The sequence below is a fragment of the Schistocerca cancellata genome, chromosome 1 (assembly GCF_023864275.1).
Source record: "Schistocerca cancellata isolate TAMUIC-IGC-003103 chromosome 1, iqSchCanc2.1, whole genome shotgun sequence".
Taxonomy (NCBI): Eukaryota; Metazoa; Arthropoda; class Insecta; order Orthoptera; family Acrididae; genus Schistocerca; species Schistocerca cancellata.
The window spans coordinates 14591482-14613283 of NC_064626.1; the positions used below are offsets into that span (position 1 = coordinate 14591482).

The following is a 21802-nucleotide window of genomic DNA, read 5'->3' on the forward strand; positions in this document are numbered from 1 at the left end:
TACATTTCTTGATTTTCCTCACGTTATAAATACAGTGAACATGTCGAGTTAACTGTCTCGAATTTGGTTAGGAACATCATACAAATAGTATTAACCAGCCAATGTCCCCTGGCCATGATGGATCAACAGAGGTTGAATATACGTTTTTGTTGTTCATTTATCACATCAAATAACTGCCAGAAAACAATAAAATAATTGTATATCAAAGTCTAGAATAAGAGAGTTTGCAGAGTGGTACAATAGTGAACATTTATCAATTTTGAAGTATCTTCTTTTTAATTATATTCCTAACTATTATTACACTCCTTCATATCCTTTAGAATAATATCTTACCAAATGGATCAGTGCTGAACAATAACATCCCAATGAACAGAGTAAAAGTAGTGCACTTTGAAAATAAGTTGTAGTCAGTCATCCAAAAGTGAATAAACTGCAGAAAAATCTCGAATTAATGTTCCCACTGTTTAGTAAATGATTTTTTTTAATAAAAGAACATTTTGAAAATTGAGATAAGAGAATTATAATGTGCAGAGAAATGGAATGATACTTATGAGCTACTGAAAAGAGAGATATTACAACACAATGATTCACAGTTGATAAGACGAAAGAATGAAGGTGTTCTATTTACATTACAAACTGAAAGGAATTCTTTTCACAGAGATGGTTACTTCTTTACTGCAAAATGTTTTTCCCTCCATATCCAAGTGACAGTCAAGAGCCTTGGAGTAAATTCATGATCACTCTTCAAGCATCTTTACACAATTCAGTTCTGTCTCTGATTAATCATGGTAAATTGCAAAGTCCTTCTTACCTGAAGCTGCACAGGGAAGTATTGTCATGATGGCAATGTTCAAATGCAAGCTAACCTGTCATAAATGAAACACTTTTATGAAATCTTAAATTTCCCTTGTATCTGAACCTTGTCTAGGTTAACTGCAGTTTGAGTGTGATACTGCTTCAAACCTTAACTTATTCATTTTTCTGTCACAAATTGCTGGCTTTCAAAATACATTACATACGAAGGTAAGTTTCAAACAGTTATGGTACACATATTTATAATTTCAATGTTTTGTGAATTCAAATCATAAAATTCTGAACATACCATTGATCAAATGGCACTATTGATATGTTTACTGTAATTGTTGCAACAGGACTGGAACTTGAAATTGATTAATCAGGACTATGGGTTATTTGTGTCATTCCCTCTCTATTTTCAAACCATTTACACTTCTGGAAACTACAATTAACATGATTCTACATTTGTATAATTTCTCTCCAAAATATACAATCATAAGGCAAGCTGAGCCCTGCTTAGTGGCAAGTTTCCTGAAGAGATTTTGGAGTCATCAGGAAGTGGAAGATGTTGAGATGGGATGTATGGGATGATACAATGTTCCCTGAGAGGGTACATCCTGCAGATTGCAAAATAAGATCTGTTTGGGACTACTGCACTAAGCAGCTTAGAGTGGGCATTACTAGAATACTAAATATGCAAGTGAAGGCAAACATACCATCATGTAATTACATTCTGATTCAAACTATTTGCTACTTCATGTGTGTCACTTAGTGCTACTGCATTAACATATTGACAGTCTGCTATGCCTGAACTAAAGCTCCGACAACAGGAAATAATTGCCATCCTTAGCAGAATGCATGCTTACCCTCTGCAATAACAGTTAAATGAGTGGTCAGCAGTGCCCAATAACAGATTTTGTGTGCACTCATCATTAATCATATTGTAGCAGTTATTGTTTCTATGTACAGGCAGTATAGAAAATACTGATGACTATGCATGTCAGTTAAACATTTGAATTGATGATTGCAGGAATCACTTAAGTCTAGAATTGTTCTTTTCTTATTTTATGGCAGTAACTGACTTGTCCAGGGTCAGCATACAATGAGTGTAGATCGTACACTAGTCTGGTGTCTTATATAGAAGATGTAGGGCCATAGGAATCTGGGATGACTGTAGAAACAAGCCAGCAGCTCATGTGGTTTCTGCTCCAGTTGGTAGATGGAATCAGAAAATCTGAGTTCTTTTTGCATCACTCATGAAGGGGGAGACCAAGAAAGGAGTCAATGAAGTTTGCAGCTTGTTGTTCACATATATAAATGAGTATGTACATTCTGCAGTAACAAATCTTACCTTTTTTTTGCAATGATTGTCCTGACAAAACTATAACTACGCAATGATTCAGTCCTGTATTTATATGACTGTGGGTATTCAACAAGATAATCCATTAGGTTGTCACTGAAGGCCATTTATTTATTACTGAGATTCTGGAACAAAAAGGAAAGAAAACTAAGGAAATATGTCTGTGCTTATGATCTAGAAGAGAAACCATAATGAATCAACAATTCAATGGGTTTCAAAAGATGTAATTTGAATCCCCAATCCTAGTTATCTGTGTTACCCTTCTGTGTCTGCCCAAGTGGATAACAAACACTGAAGGGTTTGAACAAAGTGGTTGAATATATATGACAAAACTTCTGCTGATTTTATGAATATATGAAAATCTGTTCCACTGGCCCAGCACTGAGAAAGACAATGATACAGCAGATGATATTCTTTGATTTATCACTCTCAAATAATACTGGTAGTTCTGTATCAAACAACCACCACCACAAAACATCAGGCTTCCTAACCATCGTTGGTGCCCTTCTGGGGCTAAGGATGCTGTATCTGATATTGCCGAACCTTTCACTGCTGTCATTAACGAATGCCTTCAGGTTGGTACTATTACTGACTTATTAAAATTTAGAAAGCCAGTGTCAATGTATAAAAAAATTATCCTAACAGTCCATCCAGCTATAGACCAATTTCTGTAATAGTTACACTAGTAAAAGTGATTGGAACTATAATGACGAAGTAACTATTCCATTATTTTGAAGGCAACAACTTCTTCCTGGATAACCAAGATGGATTTAGAAGTGTGAAATCTACATTTATTGCAATGCTTGACATAATAACCAATGTAATGGAAGCATCTGAAGACAGAACTGCATGGCTTTAATTCTTTGTGATCTAAGTGTAAAGAGCGTCATTTTTGAGAACCTGTAATCTTACCTAAGAGACAGGTGGCAGATTGTATCCAGGGAGTGACATCTCATGAAATGCCACTTGAACATGGTGTAACCCAGGGCTCTGTATTTGGCCTTCTCTTCTTTTTTAATGTTTGCCAATGAGTTAAGTTGTGATGGTCGTAAACTGTTCTTTGTAGGTGATACATTAATGACTAAGGGTAGAAACTGCGCTGAGTCACAAAGGTTACCGAAACTTTGTTTTAAGTACATAAAAAGTGGGTCAAAGCAAACAAAATGAAATTAAATGAAGATAAAACCCAGAAAATATTATGCAGCCTTGGTGACAGTGGACCCACAGCAAATGTCAATAGTGTCAAACTCATGGGAATCGCAACTGGCCATAAGCTGATGTCGACGAACACAGGAAGCTCAAATGTGTGATAACATACCAGTACTTAATTATAATGTATTATGCACTGTTTCATATGGAAGGCTCCTGGAGGGGACACTACTGGAAATAAAAACATATTGATCTGACAAAAGAAGGCTGTAAGAAAACATCTTCCAGCAAGAAATTTGTCCACTGTAGATCTGTTTTCAAGCAGTTGGGAATAATGACAATATTTAGCCAGTATGTTTTCAACTCTCTCTCGTCTACATAAAAGAAATCGAGGATTCTTCTGCAAGCGACAAAAGATTCACAACTATGACACGAAAGGAGGCCAACATTGATATTCCAAGCTGCCACCTAAGTAAGACACCGGACAGTTTTCTCAAGGCAGGTCTGAAGATATTCAACCACCTACCACTGGATGTTCAAATATTGCCACTCATGTGTGTGCTCAAGCAACAGCCACTACACTCTGTAAGAGAATTTTTCTCTAGAAGTGGAACTGTAGATGGGTCAACATGATACTATCACATGTGAAGCTACAAACTGGAAACAATTCAGAGTTGTAAAGTGGTGTTTATGACGATATACAACATCAATATGTATTGCTTCTTGTCTGTTATCTTAGTTTTAGTAGTTGTTTTGATATATAAGATGTGACATAATCTGCCCATCCATGGCCAGTGAAAGTTGTTGACTTAGTAAGAGTAATGAGAAAAAAACATTGAGGCAATTGAAGACAATTGTTGAAGATATTGTACAGAATTTCCTCTGATATTACAAACATCTCTGCCAAAATCAAACAATGGAAAATCCAGGATGGAATGTAACAATACCAGAGAAGGAAAGTTGCTACTCACCATATAGTGGAGATGTTGAGTCACACACAAGATTGTGTGAATCTTTTTGTTATGCTTACCGTGACTCAGCATCTCGGCTGTACGGTGAGTAGCAACTTTCCTTCTCTGGTATTGTTACAAATTTCTCTGCCAGTGGCTCAGTACAGAGATGCTTTGTATGAGATGTTATTTTTGTCAAGTGTTTTCATAGAAGTGTTGAAAATGAACCATATTTTATAATGTTTCCGTGTTTATTTTTCATCCAGAAAATACAGACTGGCTGATGCTTTGATCCATCTAATTTCTGCAAACATAATGTTTAGTGCAGAAACAATACAAGTTTTTCCCGATTTTTAATTTTAGAAACTGCAATTAAAACGTATACTGGGAACAGCATATTTTTCTATCCCCCTACAAAATTTAGAAAAACAAATCTAACGCAGATTCTGTAATCATTATTTCAATGTTGTCGGCTTGTGCAGAGGTGTGCTCTGCCGGAAAGAATGATCGTCACAAGCCAAAGTCGAATTATGTTCCGAAACTCAGATATTTCAATTTTCATTTTGAAGAAAGTCGGAACATATAATGGATACAGTGACTAGTAGCGTATCATTCTTAACACAAAATCTGTACATATAGCACAACCAGCTCAGATCCTGGATAGGCTTTAGAGGGTAGAGTTTGTTACTAAGAGCTCTGCTTCAGTGTCGCCTGCGACCTGTGGAGAACGTTTTCCGCGTCCTGCGCGTTAGTTCGCGGGGAGGCCGGCCGGCGCGTGGCGGCGCCACGTGTCTGCCAAGTGCCGCGCTGGCGGAACATGTAGACGGAGTTGGCCAGCGAGCGCACGACGCGCGCCGCCGCCGCTAGAGACTCTTGGCGTGCCGGTGCCGGCCGTCCTCCCGGTCCGGCGCCGCCCCCGCTGCCGCCGCCACCGCCCCCGGGGCGCCGCCCCCGCCGCCCTTGATGGTGAATGACACGTAGTAGCGCTTGTCGCGGCCTCGCTCCGCCGGCAGCGCGATCACGTGCCGCCCGCCCGCTCCCAGCTCCAGCGTCACCGCGCGCCCCGCCGCCGCCGCCGCCGCCGTCGCCGCCCCCTTGGCCGCCCCCGCTGGCCTGCCGCCGCCCCCGGGCGCCGCCCCCGTGTGGATGCGCGGCAGGAAGGGCGTCGCCGCCGTCTTGGGCAGCTGGTGGTGGTTGAGGCGCGGTGCGACTGCAACACGCGGCTACACGCGTCACTCCAGTCGCCGCACGCCTCGACCGCTCGCTGCAGTACCCACCTCCAGCTCGCATCAGCGCTACAGTACAGTATCCAGCCATACAGGCGTGGCTGGTGACTGCGGATCGTAAATGTGGTGCCAGGGCTCTATAAAAAGTGAGCAAACAGTCTCTCCTTTGCTTTTCTTAATCATCTACTAAATAACATCAAAACTGGATCTATAGTTGGCATATTTAGCCGCCGACGTTATCTTTCTTTGGCACAACCACAACAAACCGTACTAGAAACGACGCGTTTTTGAGAGAATTTTAATGCGGTGTGTGTTGGCTTCATGTTTACCACTAAACGCGACGAAACTCTTTAGGCACCATCCCGCGACGTCACGGCTCAGTGATTGGCTGACGGAAGTAAACAGGCAGTTCCCAAGTTTATTTAAGTACTTGTGAAGCTGTATTTGTTGGGATTCATATTTACACTTGCATATTGCGAAAGTATCCAATTTAAGTGATTTACCAAATTAAAGAACTTTGCAAAACGTATAATTTTCAGTACATTTCGTTGTGCTAAAGTGTCTGGAAAATAGACAGCGGTGGTTAAACATATTAATGTTCTTTCCTCCGTAGAAATTATCTATATATCTGTGCGTGTATTTGCACTGTTTTTGCTTTTGATTCAGTGGTGGTCATTTATAACGTGATAATGTGCTGGAGAACAATTTAGATGTTGCACTAAAATTTCGAAATTATGCCATTTCTCTTCGAGCCTGAAACTGGACTAAAATTACGCTATTTCTCTTCGAATGCATGCTGGCATTTATTATTATTATTTACTTATTTATTGCCAAATTATAGACCTGTTACCTGATGTTTTAAAACAGATCTTACAGTTTTCGGTTTTCATCTTTTTTGCAGTTTTGTTTTGTCTCGTTTTTATCTACAACATTTTACGAAGAATAACACTTTTTAAAGAAACAGTAATTTAAGGTTGAAATATAAATAAGACGTTGTTGTTTTTAAGAAGAATATAGAAACATGATAGGATAGTGGAGAGATTTGTTAACGCCATCTCCGATTGTGAGTGCCAGTGAATTCCTCGCAATGATTTCTTTGAGGTGTTGACCACCAGTCGCAAAAAAAGTTTGGTTAGTAGTATAGAAAAGTATTCCTAATCCTATTTATTCCTAATCCTATGTATTGCTAACCCTGCTCATCTGTGTACAGAATTTGGTGATTTCTTGGCTAGATCGCAAATATGAGACAAAGATCAGAAACCTCGAACAAATGTACCGAATCAAGAAACAGGAAGTTAAAAGAACGGTCGCAGAAGAAAAGACCAATGCTTGGAAGATATTCATTAAGAAATTGGCGGAGGACGTTAGAGAAAATAAGAAACTGTTTTATAAGGTTATCAGAGGTAAAAGGAAACCAATGAATACCATAAAAGCACTTGAAGATGAAAATGGAAATCTGGTTAGGACAGAAAGTGACATGAGAGAAGTCTTGAAATAGCATTTTGACCACCTATTAAATAGATCAGGTGAAGAACCAAATACAGAACTAGAAATACACACTTACAATGAGGAACCTCCCACCACCTCAACACAAACAGAGGCAGCCTTCAAATCTATGCCAAAAGGAAAATCTTCAGGTGTAGATGAAGTGAACGCAGACAAGATAAAGGCAGCAGGTATCCAAGGCATACAATGGCTGCACCGAGTACTCAATGCCATATGGGCCAGGTAACATAATACCTGCGGATTGGAGAAAGGGTGTAATAATTCCCCTGTTTAAGAAAGGCAGCAGGCGGAAACCCACCAATTATAGAGGAATAACGCTATTGTCTCATAGGCTGAAAATACTTGAGAAGATCATAGAAAAGAGACTGAGATCTATCATAGAACCACAGCTGGAGAAGGAAAAATATGGCTTCAGAAGTAACAGGTCAACACTAAATATAATTTTTAGCACCTGCATGTTGATGGAAAAGTGCTGAGAGAAAGGCAAGAACCCGATCATTGTATTTCTGGATTTAGAAAAAGCGTGTGATAGCGTTATAAGAGATAAGATCTGGGAATGCTTGAGGAAAAACAATGTGCCTGAAGGACTAATAAAAAAAATTCAGATATTGTTCAAAGACTGTATAGCTGTGTACAAATTGGGGAAGGACGATCGTCATGGTTTGAGACCAAGAGTGGAGTTCAGCATGGAAGTGCACTGTCCCCACTACTGTTCATCACTATTATGAATACTATAATGAAGAACTTCAAGGAGAAGTCAGGTGAACTGACTGCATTTGCCTTTGGTGATGAATCATGATTTGGGGTGAAACTGAAGAGGAAGTACAGATCAGACTCGATGAATGGCAATGTCAGTTCATCAGCAAGACCGAGGCCATGGTGATGGCAGTCAACAGAGATGGGCAACCAGCAAGTTTAAAACTAGGAGACCACCATCTAGAGTGTGTGGACAGTTTTCCTTACCTTGGAAGGGTAATTTCCGGTGATAACTTGGTCAGAAATTAAATCACCAACAGAGTGAAAAAAGGATCTGAATTCTACCAACAAGTAAGATGACTTTTATGAGATGACTTGATCCCAAAACCGGCCAAACTGATGATCTTTAATAGCTATTTCATACCAATTTTGACCTGTGGTACTGAAACATGTACCCTCATAAAAAGAGAATCATCAAGGCTGCAAGCAGCAGAGATGAAATTTCTTAGATCCACCAACCAGAAGACCAGGGTGGACAAGTTAAGGAATGAGGAGGCGAGGAAAGAAGCCGGAATAAAAATAGTGGTTCAAATGGCTCTGAGCACTATGGGACTTGACGTCTGAGATCATCAGTCCCCTAGTACTCATAAATGCTTAAATCTAACTAACCTAAGGACATCACACACATCCATGCCCGAGGCAGGATTCGAACCTGCGACCTTAGCGGTCGGCTCCAGACTGTAGCGCCTAGAACCACTCGGCCACCCCAGCCGGCGCCGGAATAAACTCATCCCTATTAGATCGAATTGGCGCATCTAGACTTTGATGGTACGGGCGTGTGATGAGAATGGCGTCAACTAGAACAGCCAAAATAAATTTGGAAAGACAGGTGGATGGGAAAAGACCTCAAGGAGGACCTCGAACTCGATGGATGGACTTTATCAAGGCTGATCTACTGAGCAGAGGATGGACAGTGGATGACGTTCTCCGTGAACAGGCCTATCTGGACAGGACGAAGTGGGTGAGGGTCATTACCAGTACCTGGAAACTGGAACTGTTGAATGATGATGACTGGCTAGATCACCAGCACCTTATGCTTATTTTCTGACACATCTCGTCTTCCTCCTCCTGTTACTCTTCAGTGTCACTGTTTTCGCTGTCACTGAGGGTGTCGCCATCCATCCTCTGGAGATTGTTGTTAGTTGCCTATAGGCATGTCTGTTATGTAGTGTCCGCAAGTACCTGTACATGAAACGTACAAAAACATATTTTGTAGAACTCTGTCCGCACTAACTAGAAACCAGTGACGAGTGTTGGAACCATGGGCAGTCACGGTACGATAACCCAAACAAGGAACGCAGCTGTTTTTCACTGAACATGCCCCTCGAGGCCTACGAGAAAGACGTACGAGAAAGACAGACCGCGGCGCGTACGTCACGAAGGTAGGCCACGCTCGCTCATCTCAGCAGACAAACTGCTTTTCTGCACCTGTTAACTCGTAACTAGGCGTGTACGTACAAACGAGAATTGCATCTTCTACTGGTTGGTATCCACTATTATGGTATCTTACTGTTACTAGTCCTGCCATGGTAGGAAGCCCATAGGCCTACTAGTAATTTGTTACGACTGTACTGGAGTACAACACAATTAAAATCATGCCAAAATCATTTCCAGATTCCATCAGAAGACGCAATTATCGTTAGTACGTACACACCCAGTCGCGAGTTAACAGGTTTAGAAACGCATTTTTCCCGCTCGAGTTAAGCGAGCGTGCGAGCTCAGCCCTATCTTCGTGACGTACGCGTCGCGGCCTGTCTTTCTCGTGGACCTGGGCATGCTCTGAACTGACGTCATCCCTTCCGCCACAACGAGTACTATGTTGCTCATAGTAGCAGGTCAGTAAAAAATTGCGTGTAGCATATTGCGGAAGCGTACAGTACGATGGATTCATTAGGGGCTGTTTTGTAATAGCGTTTTGCCTGAGTGGTCTAGTGCTCTGACTGGCATTTAGCTAACTCGGGTTCGGTCCCTGCTGTTACCAACATTTCCTTTTTATTTTACTCCCCACAAAGTTTATCTATTAATTATAAGCTCTAAATATATTCAAACAATTCAATTTATATACAGAAAATTAATATACTGAGTTAAGTTACGTTTACTACCATTGTTAAGTCAAAAGTTTCATTGTAGCACACTGACAAAATTTTGCACCCGCCGCCACTGTCTTGATTTATGTTGAGATCAGGTTTAGGCGCAAAAAGTTCCTCCACTTTCATCCTAAGCTCTACTAATAAAGTACACACTGAACTACAAGTGTACTGTTTTCAGACTGATGATATACAGTAGTTATTTGCAAGAAAATAAAACTCACGATAATCCACGCACGACACATTTAACAAAAAGAAATTTCATCTCACGAACGTCAACAGGCAAGGAGATTCTTAGTAATGAGAAATGCTTTGCGTGCTTTTTTCCTCTACACATTCGTGAAACTCTCTCTATGTGGTGGCACTTAGTTACCATGTCCAAGTGGTCTCTGGTGGGACATTTACAAACTTAACATGCCTTTTCTACAGTATATACAACTGTCAATGCCAGAAACAAAAAATTATTTTCAGCACTTCAGAGCATTAATATTAACCGTCAATTAATGGGGGATCATAGCATAATATAAATATACAGAGACAGTGATTAAGAAAAATAGAAAAACAGAAAATCTTGATAATCATATGGATGTTAAAGGAACACCTTTAGCCTGAACGAGCTGAGCCTTTGGGAGGTCCGTAAGAAGTGCACTACGCAGAAGTACGGCTCCAAACCTCTACTTCATAGAGCTGAACGACACTAGACAAGGTGCAATCTCAAGACTATCTGCTATCATTTTAAAAACGTCAGTGGTTATCAACAGACCCAAAAATATTCACTGTCATTGTTTAAATCCCCGTGGGAAATATTCGAAATGCGTCCTGATAATTTAAATTCTATAATCCATTATTGACAAATATATTTCAATATATTTTTGGGGCAGCTCCCCTCAGAGCCCTTAACTACGAGCCCTGCTTGGTATAGATTGTATAAGGGCCACATGTTAAATACTCGACTAGATCAATAAAATAAAGTCAGACTGTCAACCGGAGAGCGAGTAGAGCATATGGTAGAGGAAGTGCACTGAACTATAACTGCCAAAAAAGGATGACTATATAGTAATCAGTTTTCCATCTAGCAGAGCAGTTCAGCGTGCTGTACTTACGAAGATTCTGTTCATGTATGTTAGCTACATTAGGTACTAATTTCTGTATTCCATACAGAATTTACACTTTTAGCGGAGAATAAACATTCCCAGAGCGTTTCTGCCTACTGCGTCGCTACCGATTTAAAAGACGTCGACTGGTGTAGCCTTGTGGAACTGCCTGGATTCAGGTGGTCCTTCTGACGTAACTGGGTAGACGGAGTGTGTACTCCCCCCCCCCCCCCCCCTTCCCACGCACTGTCAACAAGCTGGTAAAATGCTACTTAAATTTCGAACGCGTCCGAATGTAATTCTCCTCGGAGCTCAGGTACGCCAATATTTTTAATGTATCGAACTGCATAGTTTTTATATCTTGGCACGCCCATTTTTCTCACCATGAGAATGGCTATATAACTTTTTTATATCCACGTGACTTTCTTTCACTTAACGTTGCTTCTGTACAGCACAATTTAAGTCGTATATTCTTTCTGTACTTATACTGAACCTATCTCCTATTATGTAAAACGTTTATTATCCATCACGCTATGCGTTAACAATGGCAGATTAAGAGCCACTTGAAAATGGCCGAAACAGATCGTGGACTTTATGAAGTTCTAATCAGCATCTGGAGTGGCTTTTGATTAAGATATCTGCAGGAGCGGGTGGGACGAATTAGGTCTTCGCAGATGTGCAGAATGATGGACGGACACCTGTGCCCGTGTTCGGCAAACTGATTAGTTACAGTGTATTGCAGGCGGTTAGGTGGGGCTATAGTGTTACTTTACTGTAAGGGGTTAGTTTGAGGTATTTTAGTTTTTTATTTAATAGGACTAAATGGTGATACATGGTTGGACTGAAACTGCGGGTAGCTCATCCAATAATTATTGACAGACATTATAAATGATTTATCTCGATAGCGCGTTGATTACACCAGCAGGTAAAGTGATTGTGGTCAAGACGAAAGAATATTCTAGAGGGTAGGGTACAGGGCGAGAAAGGCAGTGTCGTTAGCGTACCGTAGGAGGTTAATAGATGGAGGTGATTCAGACTTTTTGGCAGCGCAGAGAACATATAAGAGAAGAGAAGAGAACAGAGCCATGGGGCACATCTGCAGTGGGACGGAAGATACGGGAATTGTTACTGTTAATAGTAACAAACCATGGGAAGGATACAATAAGGCGAACAGAGTTAACTTGAAATCCATTTTTCTGGGCTCGAAGAGGAGACCTGAATTCTAGACACCATTCCTTACGACAAGAGACAAGGGTTCTTAAAACATTGTGTTCCAAAACTAACGATTCATTTTTGTGAATAGATTAATGTATTCAATTCTTCTTTACAAGTTGTTTGAGATGCTCCCTGTAGAAGAAAGAATAGTCATCGTTCCTTCGAAATTTGGTAGTAAAACATTTGAGAAGGTGCGTGGGCTGCAACATATAAGATATGGGAAGGAGCCACCAACAAGGAATACTATCAAGCTTCTGTCAGTAAATTCAGCCGAAGAGGAAGTGTGCTTAATGGCGAACGTCCTGGACGGCAATCAACAGCCGACTGTGCAGTCTGGACGTTGGGGAGGCCACTGAAAGGAGAACACGCGCTTCCATTCGTCGGCTGAGCCGCGAGCAACACTGCACTATCCACTGTCTGCTGCACTCTTCGTTTTCCGCTGAAGAAGACGACGTATCGCATCCAGGCAATGTACCACATGCAGGAGGAATATTGTGCTGCCCGTATGGAAATGTGTGCTGACCTTTTGGAGTCCATGAAAAATGAAAACCTGTTAGATAACCTCTTCTCATCATGCGAGGCCACATTTCACACATGTGTTTTGTGAATGCTGGATACGGACCGACAGCGATCCTCATGAGGTGCAATAATGGGAAAGAAACACCCAGAAAATGAACGTATGGCTAGGGGAGACTAGGAGAAACATGTGTGGACCATTCTCTCTTACAGAGAAAATAGTAACAGGTACCAGATATCTTGAAATGCTTAAACTTCTCCTGGAACTGCAGTCGGAATTTGACGGCATTCTGAAATCCGTTGTGTGTCAGCAGGATAAGGCTCCAGGCTCCTCCACATTTTGCTCCCATTGTTCGAGATTACCTCAACCACATGTTCTGTTGACGGTGAGCTTCGAAGTCGCCTGACTTCTTCGCTTGGGGCTACATCAAGTCTTGCGTGCACAGCGTTAAAATCAGTATCCTGCATTAGCTGTGAAGGAGATTAACAGAATCACACCTATACCAGGATCAGAATAACAAAGCGATTTACAGCGAACCACGGTTGTGCGTGGAAGGGGGCGATGTTGTCTGTTCGCCGATGCGTGCGCGCGCATCATGGCTGTAGCAGCGACAGCAGTGCAGTTTTCTCACTGGTCTACCTTCTCTCGCCGCCTTTACTGTTCGGTATTGAGTTCGCTTTACAGGACTGTTATATCCTCGTGGCTTAATAAACGCACTCCCGTGTATGAAATGATACCGTGTTCGTATTATTTGTCTACCTCAACAAAAGCGGCAGGAAGAGCATTGTTTTTACAATAATCAGAATGAATCACGTTCAGTAGTTGTATTCGATGCGTAAGGTGTGTTAAAATAGATCTGAATAATTCATGTAAATACAGTAACTAACAACATCAAAATAATATAAAATCCTTGAGTTCTTACACTGTGGAGTGTATGCAGAATGTCATATTTGTGCGGAGGAGTATTCCTTAATAATGAAATGAGATTTATCGTGCAACTGCAGTACACTCCATTCAGTCAATAAAACAAATACAAACACAAAACTACAGGTGAATTAAGGCAAAGGGTAAATGCCACTTAGTTCAGAATCATCATCTTCCTCGACACCGTCGTTTTCTGAACTCTGGTCCGTGAACGAGCCACAGGAATTGCCCAAGGATATAATTATATTTTGTATATTACTATCGACACACACTTCACTTTTCCATGCTTCTTTAACAGCCGTTTCTATGTGGCGTACATCATTTCTCCACCTCTCTGGCGTTATTTGTGCCACAGCTTCCTGTAACAGTCTTTGAATTTCTGCCACAGTCATGCTTTTGCTATTTGTTGCCACGTAATTTTTAATTTGCGCTCAAATAATTTCAGTGGCGTTAAAGTGGCAGTGGTATGATGGAAGCCTAAGAACCATGTGGCCATGTTCTTTACCTGCCTCGTCCACAACACACTGCTGAAACTGTGGCTTATTTTGTCTTTACCATTTCCACGAGCTCCGCCTTAAATAAATCGTCCTGAATTTTCACACTGTTGCGTTTCAACCATTCGACAATGCCGTCTTTGAAACTTCCTGGCAGATTAAAACTGTGTGCCGGACAGAGACTTGCCTTTGCCTTTCGTGGGCAAGTGCTCTACCGTCTGAAGCACGACTCACTCCCCGTCCTCACAACTCTACTCCGCCAGTACCTCGTCTCCTACTTCCCAAACTGCACAGAAGCTCTCCTGCGAACCTTACAGGAGTCTCCGTCCGCACACAGTTTTAACCTGCCAGGAAGTTTCATATCAGTGCACACTCCGCTGCAGAGTGAAAATCTCATTCTGGAATGTCGGCTTTTTACGTTGCCATCGTTGGAGCTTTATCTTTAATAACTGAATGGTATGGGGGATTATCCATTACAGTGACAGACGGCTCATTTAAGTTTTCGAGTTGTTGCCCCCTTGAACCATTTCAGAAAACTATCGTGCTTCATTTCCTCGTGGTAGTGTTTGGTTTTCCCGATTTGCAAACCAGGAGGCAGGTACGAAACCATATGCATTTCCAGCAGGCAAGGCAATAATTCTCGCACCCTTTCGCACTGGACCAGCAGAACTTCCACATATGCTGCCATCTGGCCTGTCTTTCCTGACAGAATGACCGGCGTTTATCCAGGTTTCTTGCTTTCGAACGGCACTTTAACTATAGTTCTTAAAAAACCGATAACGCCACTCTACGATGTCGCCTCTGTCCATTATAATACTCCGTCGTTAATTTTTTATAGCGAGAACCGAGGACTCAGACAACCGTAAACAAAGGCGTTTTGTTGCCACAGAATAACTCTGCCTCGCGAAGAGTTTCTTGGTAGCTGGATGTTCTTTTCTCTCGTAATATCCATATATGTGGCGACGAACAGCATCTTGTTGAAAAGAGTCAAAGTTTGTTACACGTGGGTCTGTCCTTCTCTTCTTTCCGGGTGCCCGCAGTTTGGATCAACCAAGCTCTTCCCCTTCTGCACAGTATTTCTCCTTACAAATTTTGAATACAGTATTTTTGTGCATCTTCAAGGCGTCTGCCGTTCTCTCGACAACCTTCGTTAAAGGCAATAGAGTTGCAGCAGTTGCGCAAAATAAATTCGTCGCACAGAGAAAGCTCTCCTGCGAACCTTACAGGAGTCTCCGTCCGCACACAGTTTTAACCTTGTTGAAAACAGCCAAAGTTTGTTACACGTGGGTCTGTCCTTCTCTTCTTTCCGGGTGCCCGCAGTTTGGATCAACCAAGCTCTTCCCCTAAACGGACCACAACTGTTTACGTTGCCGGCCGCGGGCGTCGTCTACAACTGCCTACAGTAGACGCTACTAGAGATGGGCGAACTCGTTCATCCTTGGGAACTAGTTCACTGGTGATCGCTCTTTTTTGGGAACCGTTCATATTTACTCGTTCACCGTTCATTTGTGCTTGGTATACGGTTCTTATGAAAAACTGAAAATTAGTAGCACAGGTGACTGAAGATGGAAGGCGCCAAGAGGGGTCACTTGCCTCCGCCCTGGAGTACAGAGTTTTTTATTCATAACAGAACTATCACAAAGTTGTGACTTTCGTGATTTTGCAAAACCTCTCGTTCAGCCAAATGTAGCGTTGTGTGCCTGATCGCAGTGGAATAATATAAGGTGGCGCGCGAGAAACCGGTCCCGGGTACAGACAGCTCGCCAGTTACGCAGGATTTGTTGACCGCTACGAACAGAATAGATAAACGTGTAATAATTAGGCAGTGAAGAAATAACAAATAACTGAAATAATATTGAAGAAGTTATCATATTCTCTTTAGAAAACGTGACACCAGGCACTCGATTATGGAGCGCGGACTTCATTCGGTTGCAAGTCGGTCTGCCTTCCATAACAATGAACATGCTCTTTTACCTTGGATAAAAAAAAAGACGGAAAATGGCCACTGGTGTGTGCCGTGCCGACTTCCTTTGCACGTTTAATAACAAAAAAATTTTGCCTTTTTACAAATATTTTTTCTGCTATTTATCGAAATAGTGAAGTAAGCTGATATGTCGTTTTGTTACCTTAAAAGGTGTATGTATTACACACCATGTAATTTTATGTAATTAACGTAATTATAAAATGCATTTTAATTACCAGTCGTTGACGCTGAATAGAATACCACGACCAGAACCAGAAGTTGAGAGTTCAAAAAAGGTTTGAAACAGATCTAGAATGGGCGTGCGCAGCGTACGAAACGAACAACTCGATACTGAACTAACTATGAGCAGTCGGCAGTGGAATTGCGACGAGTGGCCACGTGAAGAAGGAGTAGTCCGGCCGAGCGAGACCGAGACCGAAACCGAGACAGAGTCGAGAACGGAATCGAGGGTGGAACGAGACCGGCCGACGCGCAGTTGCGGGAACGAGACCGGCCGTTTCCCGTTCCCGGGAACTATAAGTAGAAAGCCGCGACCGATGTGAACTATGAAAGACCGTTCCTTTGAAATCATTCCTCGCTCGTTCCGTTGATGAACCGTTCCTTTGGACCCGTTAGTTCGCGAACGACCCATCTCCAGCACTAGCAGAGAGATTTGACAACGCCGAACGGAACCAACAGCGTTCTATGATTGCAGCCCTGTGAGCAGCTAGAGAGCAGTCACTTTATTATTCTGAATCGGGTATAATCAAATACGGAACGTGTTCTGGAATACGGTGGAAAGGCGGTCTCTTTGCGTTGACATGCAGTGTGGCCACATTGAACATTAAAATTTTTTGATACTTCATATGCACGTATGTTGTAGAGATATACGTTTTTTATATTTAACATGAGTTTCATGAAAATGAATCGTTACTTTTGGGACACCCTGTACAAAGAGTAAACTGGATGAGGACTGGAATGGTTGTGACCAAAGAGGAGAAACGGAGACGCCCTTACACCGGAAAAGTGAAACCTGTCTCCGCCATATTTTGGTGAGTCTTTAGAGTGCTGGTATTGCTGTGCTGCTCTTGCATTCATTTGCGAGTAAACAAAACGTTTGGTTGTTTTGCTGCGATGTGCGCCTTGCTCGACGATTGAGAATTGGCATTACAAATTGTTTTCAACTCTCTGATGATGAGTATTCATCCACAAAGTGTATTGTTTCAAAGTAAATACTCAGAACTGACTGTCAATTAAGTGCATTAACGCCAAAAAGATATGTATAACACAGGGTTTTAACGGGGAAACAGACTTCTAGGACTTATTCTAACCTCATTGAGAGTATCTATGCATTACAGCGCTCTGGGTGGCAGTTACAAACAACACTGGTCGCCATATTTTGTAGCGCCAGGCATACGAAGTACTGAAGTTGGACAGATGTAATAGATGCTGGAAAATCACATGTGTTTACAATTGAAATATAATTTAAAAATTATTTTGTTGGTCATACATCACATCTAGTGTATGTTCAGTGTACAATTGTATTGTATTAATCATAGTAATGAGGTAGTTGGAATACTGTACTTACGTAAGTATTAGCATGTTTTCACTTTTAAAATTTCTTGTACGTTACTGTCGTGTATGCCAAATTTCTCATCGTATTTTCCAGATTTTGACAGGCATGTTGGATCTCAAGCAGACGACTTTATTAAAGTACATCTCTCGACTGCATTTGATGCAGCTCAGTGTGTCGTTTGTCCAGAGTAAAATAACTTGTTAAATAACAACTACAATAGGCATAAGGGCTATGTATGCCTATAAACTCTTCAAGCTACTCCTAATTTTTACTGCTGAATTCCTCTGAAAAATTACTAGCCGACACAAAGGTGAGTAACCTGTATAAGCTGTGAACACGTGGTGATACATGCTCTTCTTATCTTCGATGTTCTGGTAATTGCTCTTTTTCGAGAAATAAAAATCCCAACTCAATGTGACACGAGACATGATAGTGCCGTCCTTGATTAGAACTGCCGAAAGCTACACAAGAACGAAAAACTCTTAGCCCACATATCTGGAATTCTCTCAAACGCAAAGATAATTAAGCCTTCGAATCACGTATTAAATTGTTTATTTATATCTATGTCTACTATTGTTTGCTCTCTTTAAAAATACAATCTACAAAAAAAGTCTCTTTGACAAATACGTAAGACAGAACTTCTCCAGCATGAAATACGCAAAATGTCATTCAAGTGAAACGTGAAATAACTGTAAGTAAAACTATAAGGAAAGTCGCCAATAGCCACACAAATGGGCGAACTTACATTAAAGTCATCAGAATGCCGTAGTAGCTCGCGCACTGCAAACATCACGCTCGATAAGCCATAATACAGGAAAAACGCACTTCTTATTGGGAATTATTTCGTGAAACACGTTGTGCGGGCAAGAAAGAAAGAAAAATCGCCATTAGCAGCAGCAAATGCTGTTCTACGGGGCGTCCCACATAAAATAGGTACCCCTCACGCCGGAAATTCAAGTAACATTGAACGAACTAAAAACGAATAAATAATAGAGATACTAAAGAAATATGTAGTTGCCTGTTTATAAGAGATTCTGGAAGTTGTAGCCATGGGCATCCAGGCATCGCTGATTTCGTGTGACGATGTTACCAACAATATGCTGTAATTCTGCGGGCGTGATATTGTTAATTTCTGTAGTAATGCTCCGTTGAAGATTTTTGTTGTGCGAGGATTGTCAAAATACACTTTGCTTTTTAGTGTGACCCATAAACAAAAATCACGCGATGTTAAGTCCGGGGACCGAGGGGGCCAGAGGTGTCTACTGACAAGGCTGTCTTCAGGGAACACGTTGCTGATGTGGGCCGTACTTTGGTCGATGTATGAACGGTCGCTCCATCTTGTTGGAATACTACATGCAGCTTTTCTGCAGCTGTTAACTATGCATGGAAAGAGTCAAAGATCTCTAGATATCTGGTACTGTTTAAGGTGTAATGGAAAAATATGGAACCACTAATGTGCATGCCGATCAACGCACACTAAACGCCTGTCTTCTCTGAGTGGAGAGGTTCTTCGTGCAAGATACGTAGGTTGTCCTGCGACTGGAACTACAAATGAAACCACGCTCATCTGATATGAAGTAAAGCGAGGGGTTCAAGTAGCTGTTAGTAATTGAAATTAACAGCCAGTTACAATAATGAACTCTTTTTTTTCCTGGTCCCCAAATTTCAATTTTGCACCACACTCACACGATAGGTGCTTCAGTACACGATGTACAAGGTACACCAACCTACTGCCACAAACTCGTTACTGACTTGCAGGGACTTCTCGTAATGCCCACGGGACTTCTGCCTGTAGTTTCAAGGGCCCTCACTGTCGTTCGCCTCCTCTGCATATTCCAAACGGATCCTGCAGCCATCCACTTCCTGTACTGATCTTGAATTGTGCTGGTCGCGAGGAGTTTGCTACCGGGGTACTTCGATTAGAACATTTCTTAACATTCCTCGATGGAGCCTTTCTTTATGTAACATTCTACTATATCAGTTCACTGTTCTAATGCAAACTGCCCCATTCCTGTAACTCAACAGTACTAGCTTCTCAGAATAATTACTAGACGAACGTACAAATGCCCTCAACTTTCCGATAAAATGCAGTGTAGCCAACTTCCGAGACACTGTACCCGCTTCACAAGCAGTTCGACCAGAAACGATTAAAAAGTACGTGTGGGGTACCGCCTTTATGTGGGACCCTTTGTCTAACAAACAAAGCCATACAGCTCTGTGCTAGTAGACGATCAGTACCACTCGACATGACCTTGCAAAACATGGCGGCTAAGTATGCAATTGGCGTCTAATATGGCGGCGCCTGTGGTGTTTATGCAGTGTGATTTTTTTCAACCGTGTACTAAGTTGTGATCGATGTGAGGATACGGAACAAAAAAAGGTGTAATAAACTTACGTCCGGAAACGATGGTTTCCATGCTAGAGACCATTTATTCAATTATACTGTGTTACAGAGACAGCGGTGTAACACGCGCTGTACCATGCAGCGGTATGCATCATTTCCTCCTAGAGGGTGGTACTGTTCCTCATACGTCATGCCCTAGCGCCCTGTCTTGCCATAGTAATTCGTAATGCTGTCTCTGATTCACCTCTCCTGCTGACTCACCGTGTACACAGTACACTGTGGTTCCGTATTCGAACTGAGAGCTTGCCGACACGGTGTTTACTTACGGAAAGGCAAACGGCAACGGGCGGCGGGCAACACGGCTGTATCACGAGCCCTATCCCCGCCGACAGCAAGCACAGCATTCAATGTTTGCAACAGTGTTTCGCCGTTTGTCGGAGACAGGGTCGTTCCAGGAATCAGGAAATCATGAAGGACGTACCCGAAACGTTCGGACACCAGACTTGGAGGATAATGTGATTAACACCGTGGAAGGCGACCGCTGTGTCAGTACCAGGCCGTACGGGGTAGGATAGACATCCGTGTAGAATATTCTTCATGACAATTGTTACTACTCTTATCACCTATAGCGTGCGCAGCGCTTGCTAGCGACAGACTTTTCCCGTTGGGAGCAGTTTTGTCACTGGTTTCTACACCAGGCAACAGCGGTTCCCGGCTCTGTGTCAGCTACATCGACATCATATTACACAAGCCATCTAATGGTGTGTGGCGGAGGGTACTTTCGGTACAACTATCTGATCCCTCCAAACCTGTTCTAATCGCGAATAGTCCGTGGGAAGAATGATTGTCGGTTAGTCTCTGTATTGGCTCTAATTTCTCGAATTTTCTCCTCGTGGTCAATACGCGAGATGTATATGGTGGGAATTAATATGTTGTCCGACTCCTGCTGAAAAATACTGTCCCGAAATTTCAATAGTGAATCTCTCCGTGATGCACAACGCCTCTCTTTTAACGTCTGTCAGTGGAGTTTGTTTAGTATCTCCGTAACGCTCTCTCGCCAGCTAAACGATACCGTGACGAAACGCACTGCTCTTCATTGAATCTTCTCTATATCCTCTATCAGTCCTACCTGATAGGGATCCCAGTTAGATCAACAATACTCAACAATCGGGCGAACAAGCGTCTTATAAGCCACTTCTTTCGTGGATGAGTTACATTTCCTTAAGATTCTATCTGTTTTATACGGTCGTTCCACTTAAGGTCGCTCTGGATAGCTACGCCTAGATATTTTACGGCAGACGCTGTCTCCAGCTGATTGTCATCAATAGTGTAGATATACAGTAGTGGATTTCTTTTCCTATGTATGCGCAATATGTTACATGTATTTACGTTCAGGGCCAACTGCCAGAGCCTGCACCAGTCATCAATTCTTCGCACGTTGTTCTGCAAGTTCTTACTATCTTCTGGCGTTGCTCGTTTGGTGTAGGCAACTGCATCACCTGTGAATAGCCTTAAAGGGCATCCGACGCTTTCTACTAGAACATTTATATATCCGGAGGCCACCTTTACACGGAGTGGTATTTTGAACTTTCACAACAGTCATCTGTGGGATAGTATGCAGAACCCCCACGGTTTGGTGACAGCGAGCGAATCACCAGCATCGGTGAAACCGGAATGTGTGGGCCGGGATAACTGGCGACTATATTTTGGGACCAGTCGTTCTTCCATGTCGCCTAACAGGCTGGAACTATCACCGTTTCTTGCGGATGACTTCACCTCACCCGCTGGAAGAAGTGGCAGTGATGATTCGAAAGGTTATGTGGATGCTACTTGACGGAGCTCCAGC

General features: G+C 42.1%; 1 protein-coding gene across 1 annotated transcript in view; it reads right to left on the reverse strand.

Moving 5' to 3' along the window:
* Nucleotides 1–4941: 4941 nt before the first annotated feature.
* LOC126163827 (merozoite surface antigen 2-like) overlaps nt 4942–21802 on the reverse strand; it is a 56862-nt gene continuing 40001 nt past the window's right edge. Inside the window, exons 3-4 of the mRNA XM_049920190.1 lie at nt 5277–5477; nt 4942–5117 (exon numbers count right to left, since the gene is read on the reverse strand). Of these exons, the coding sequence (XP_049776147.1) occupies nt 4942–5117; nt 5277–5477 (377 nt within the window). The remainder of the gene's footprint in view (nt 5118–5276; nt 5478–21802) is intronic.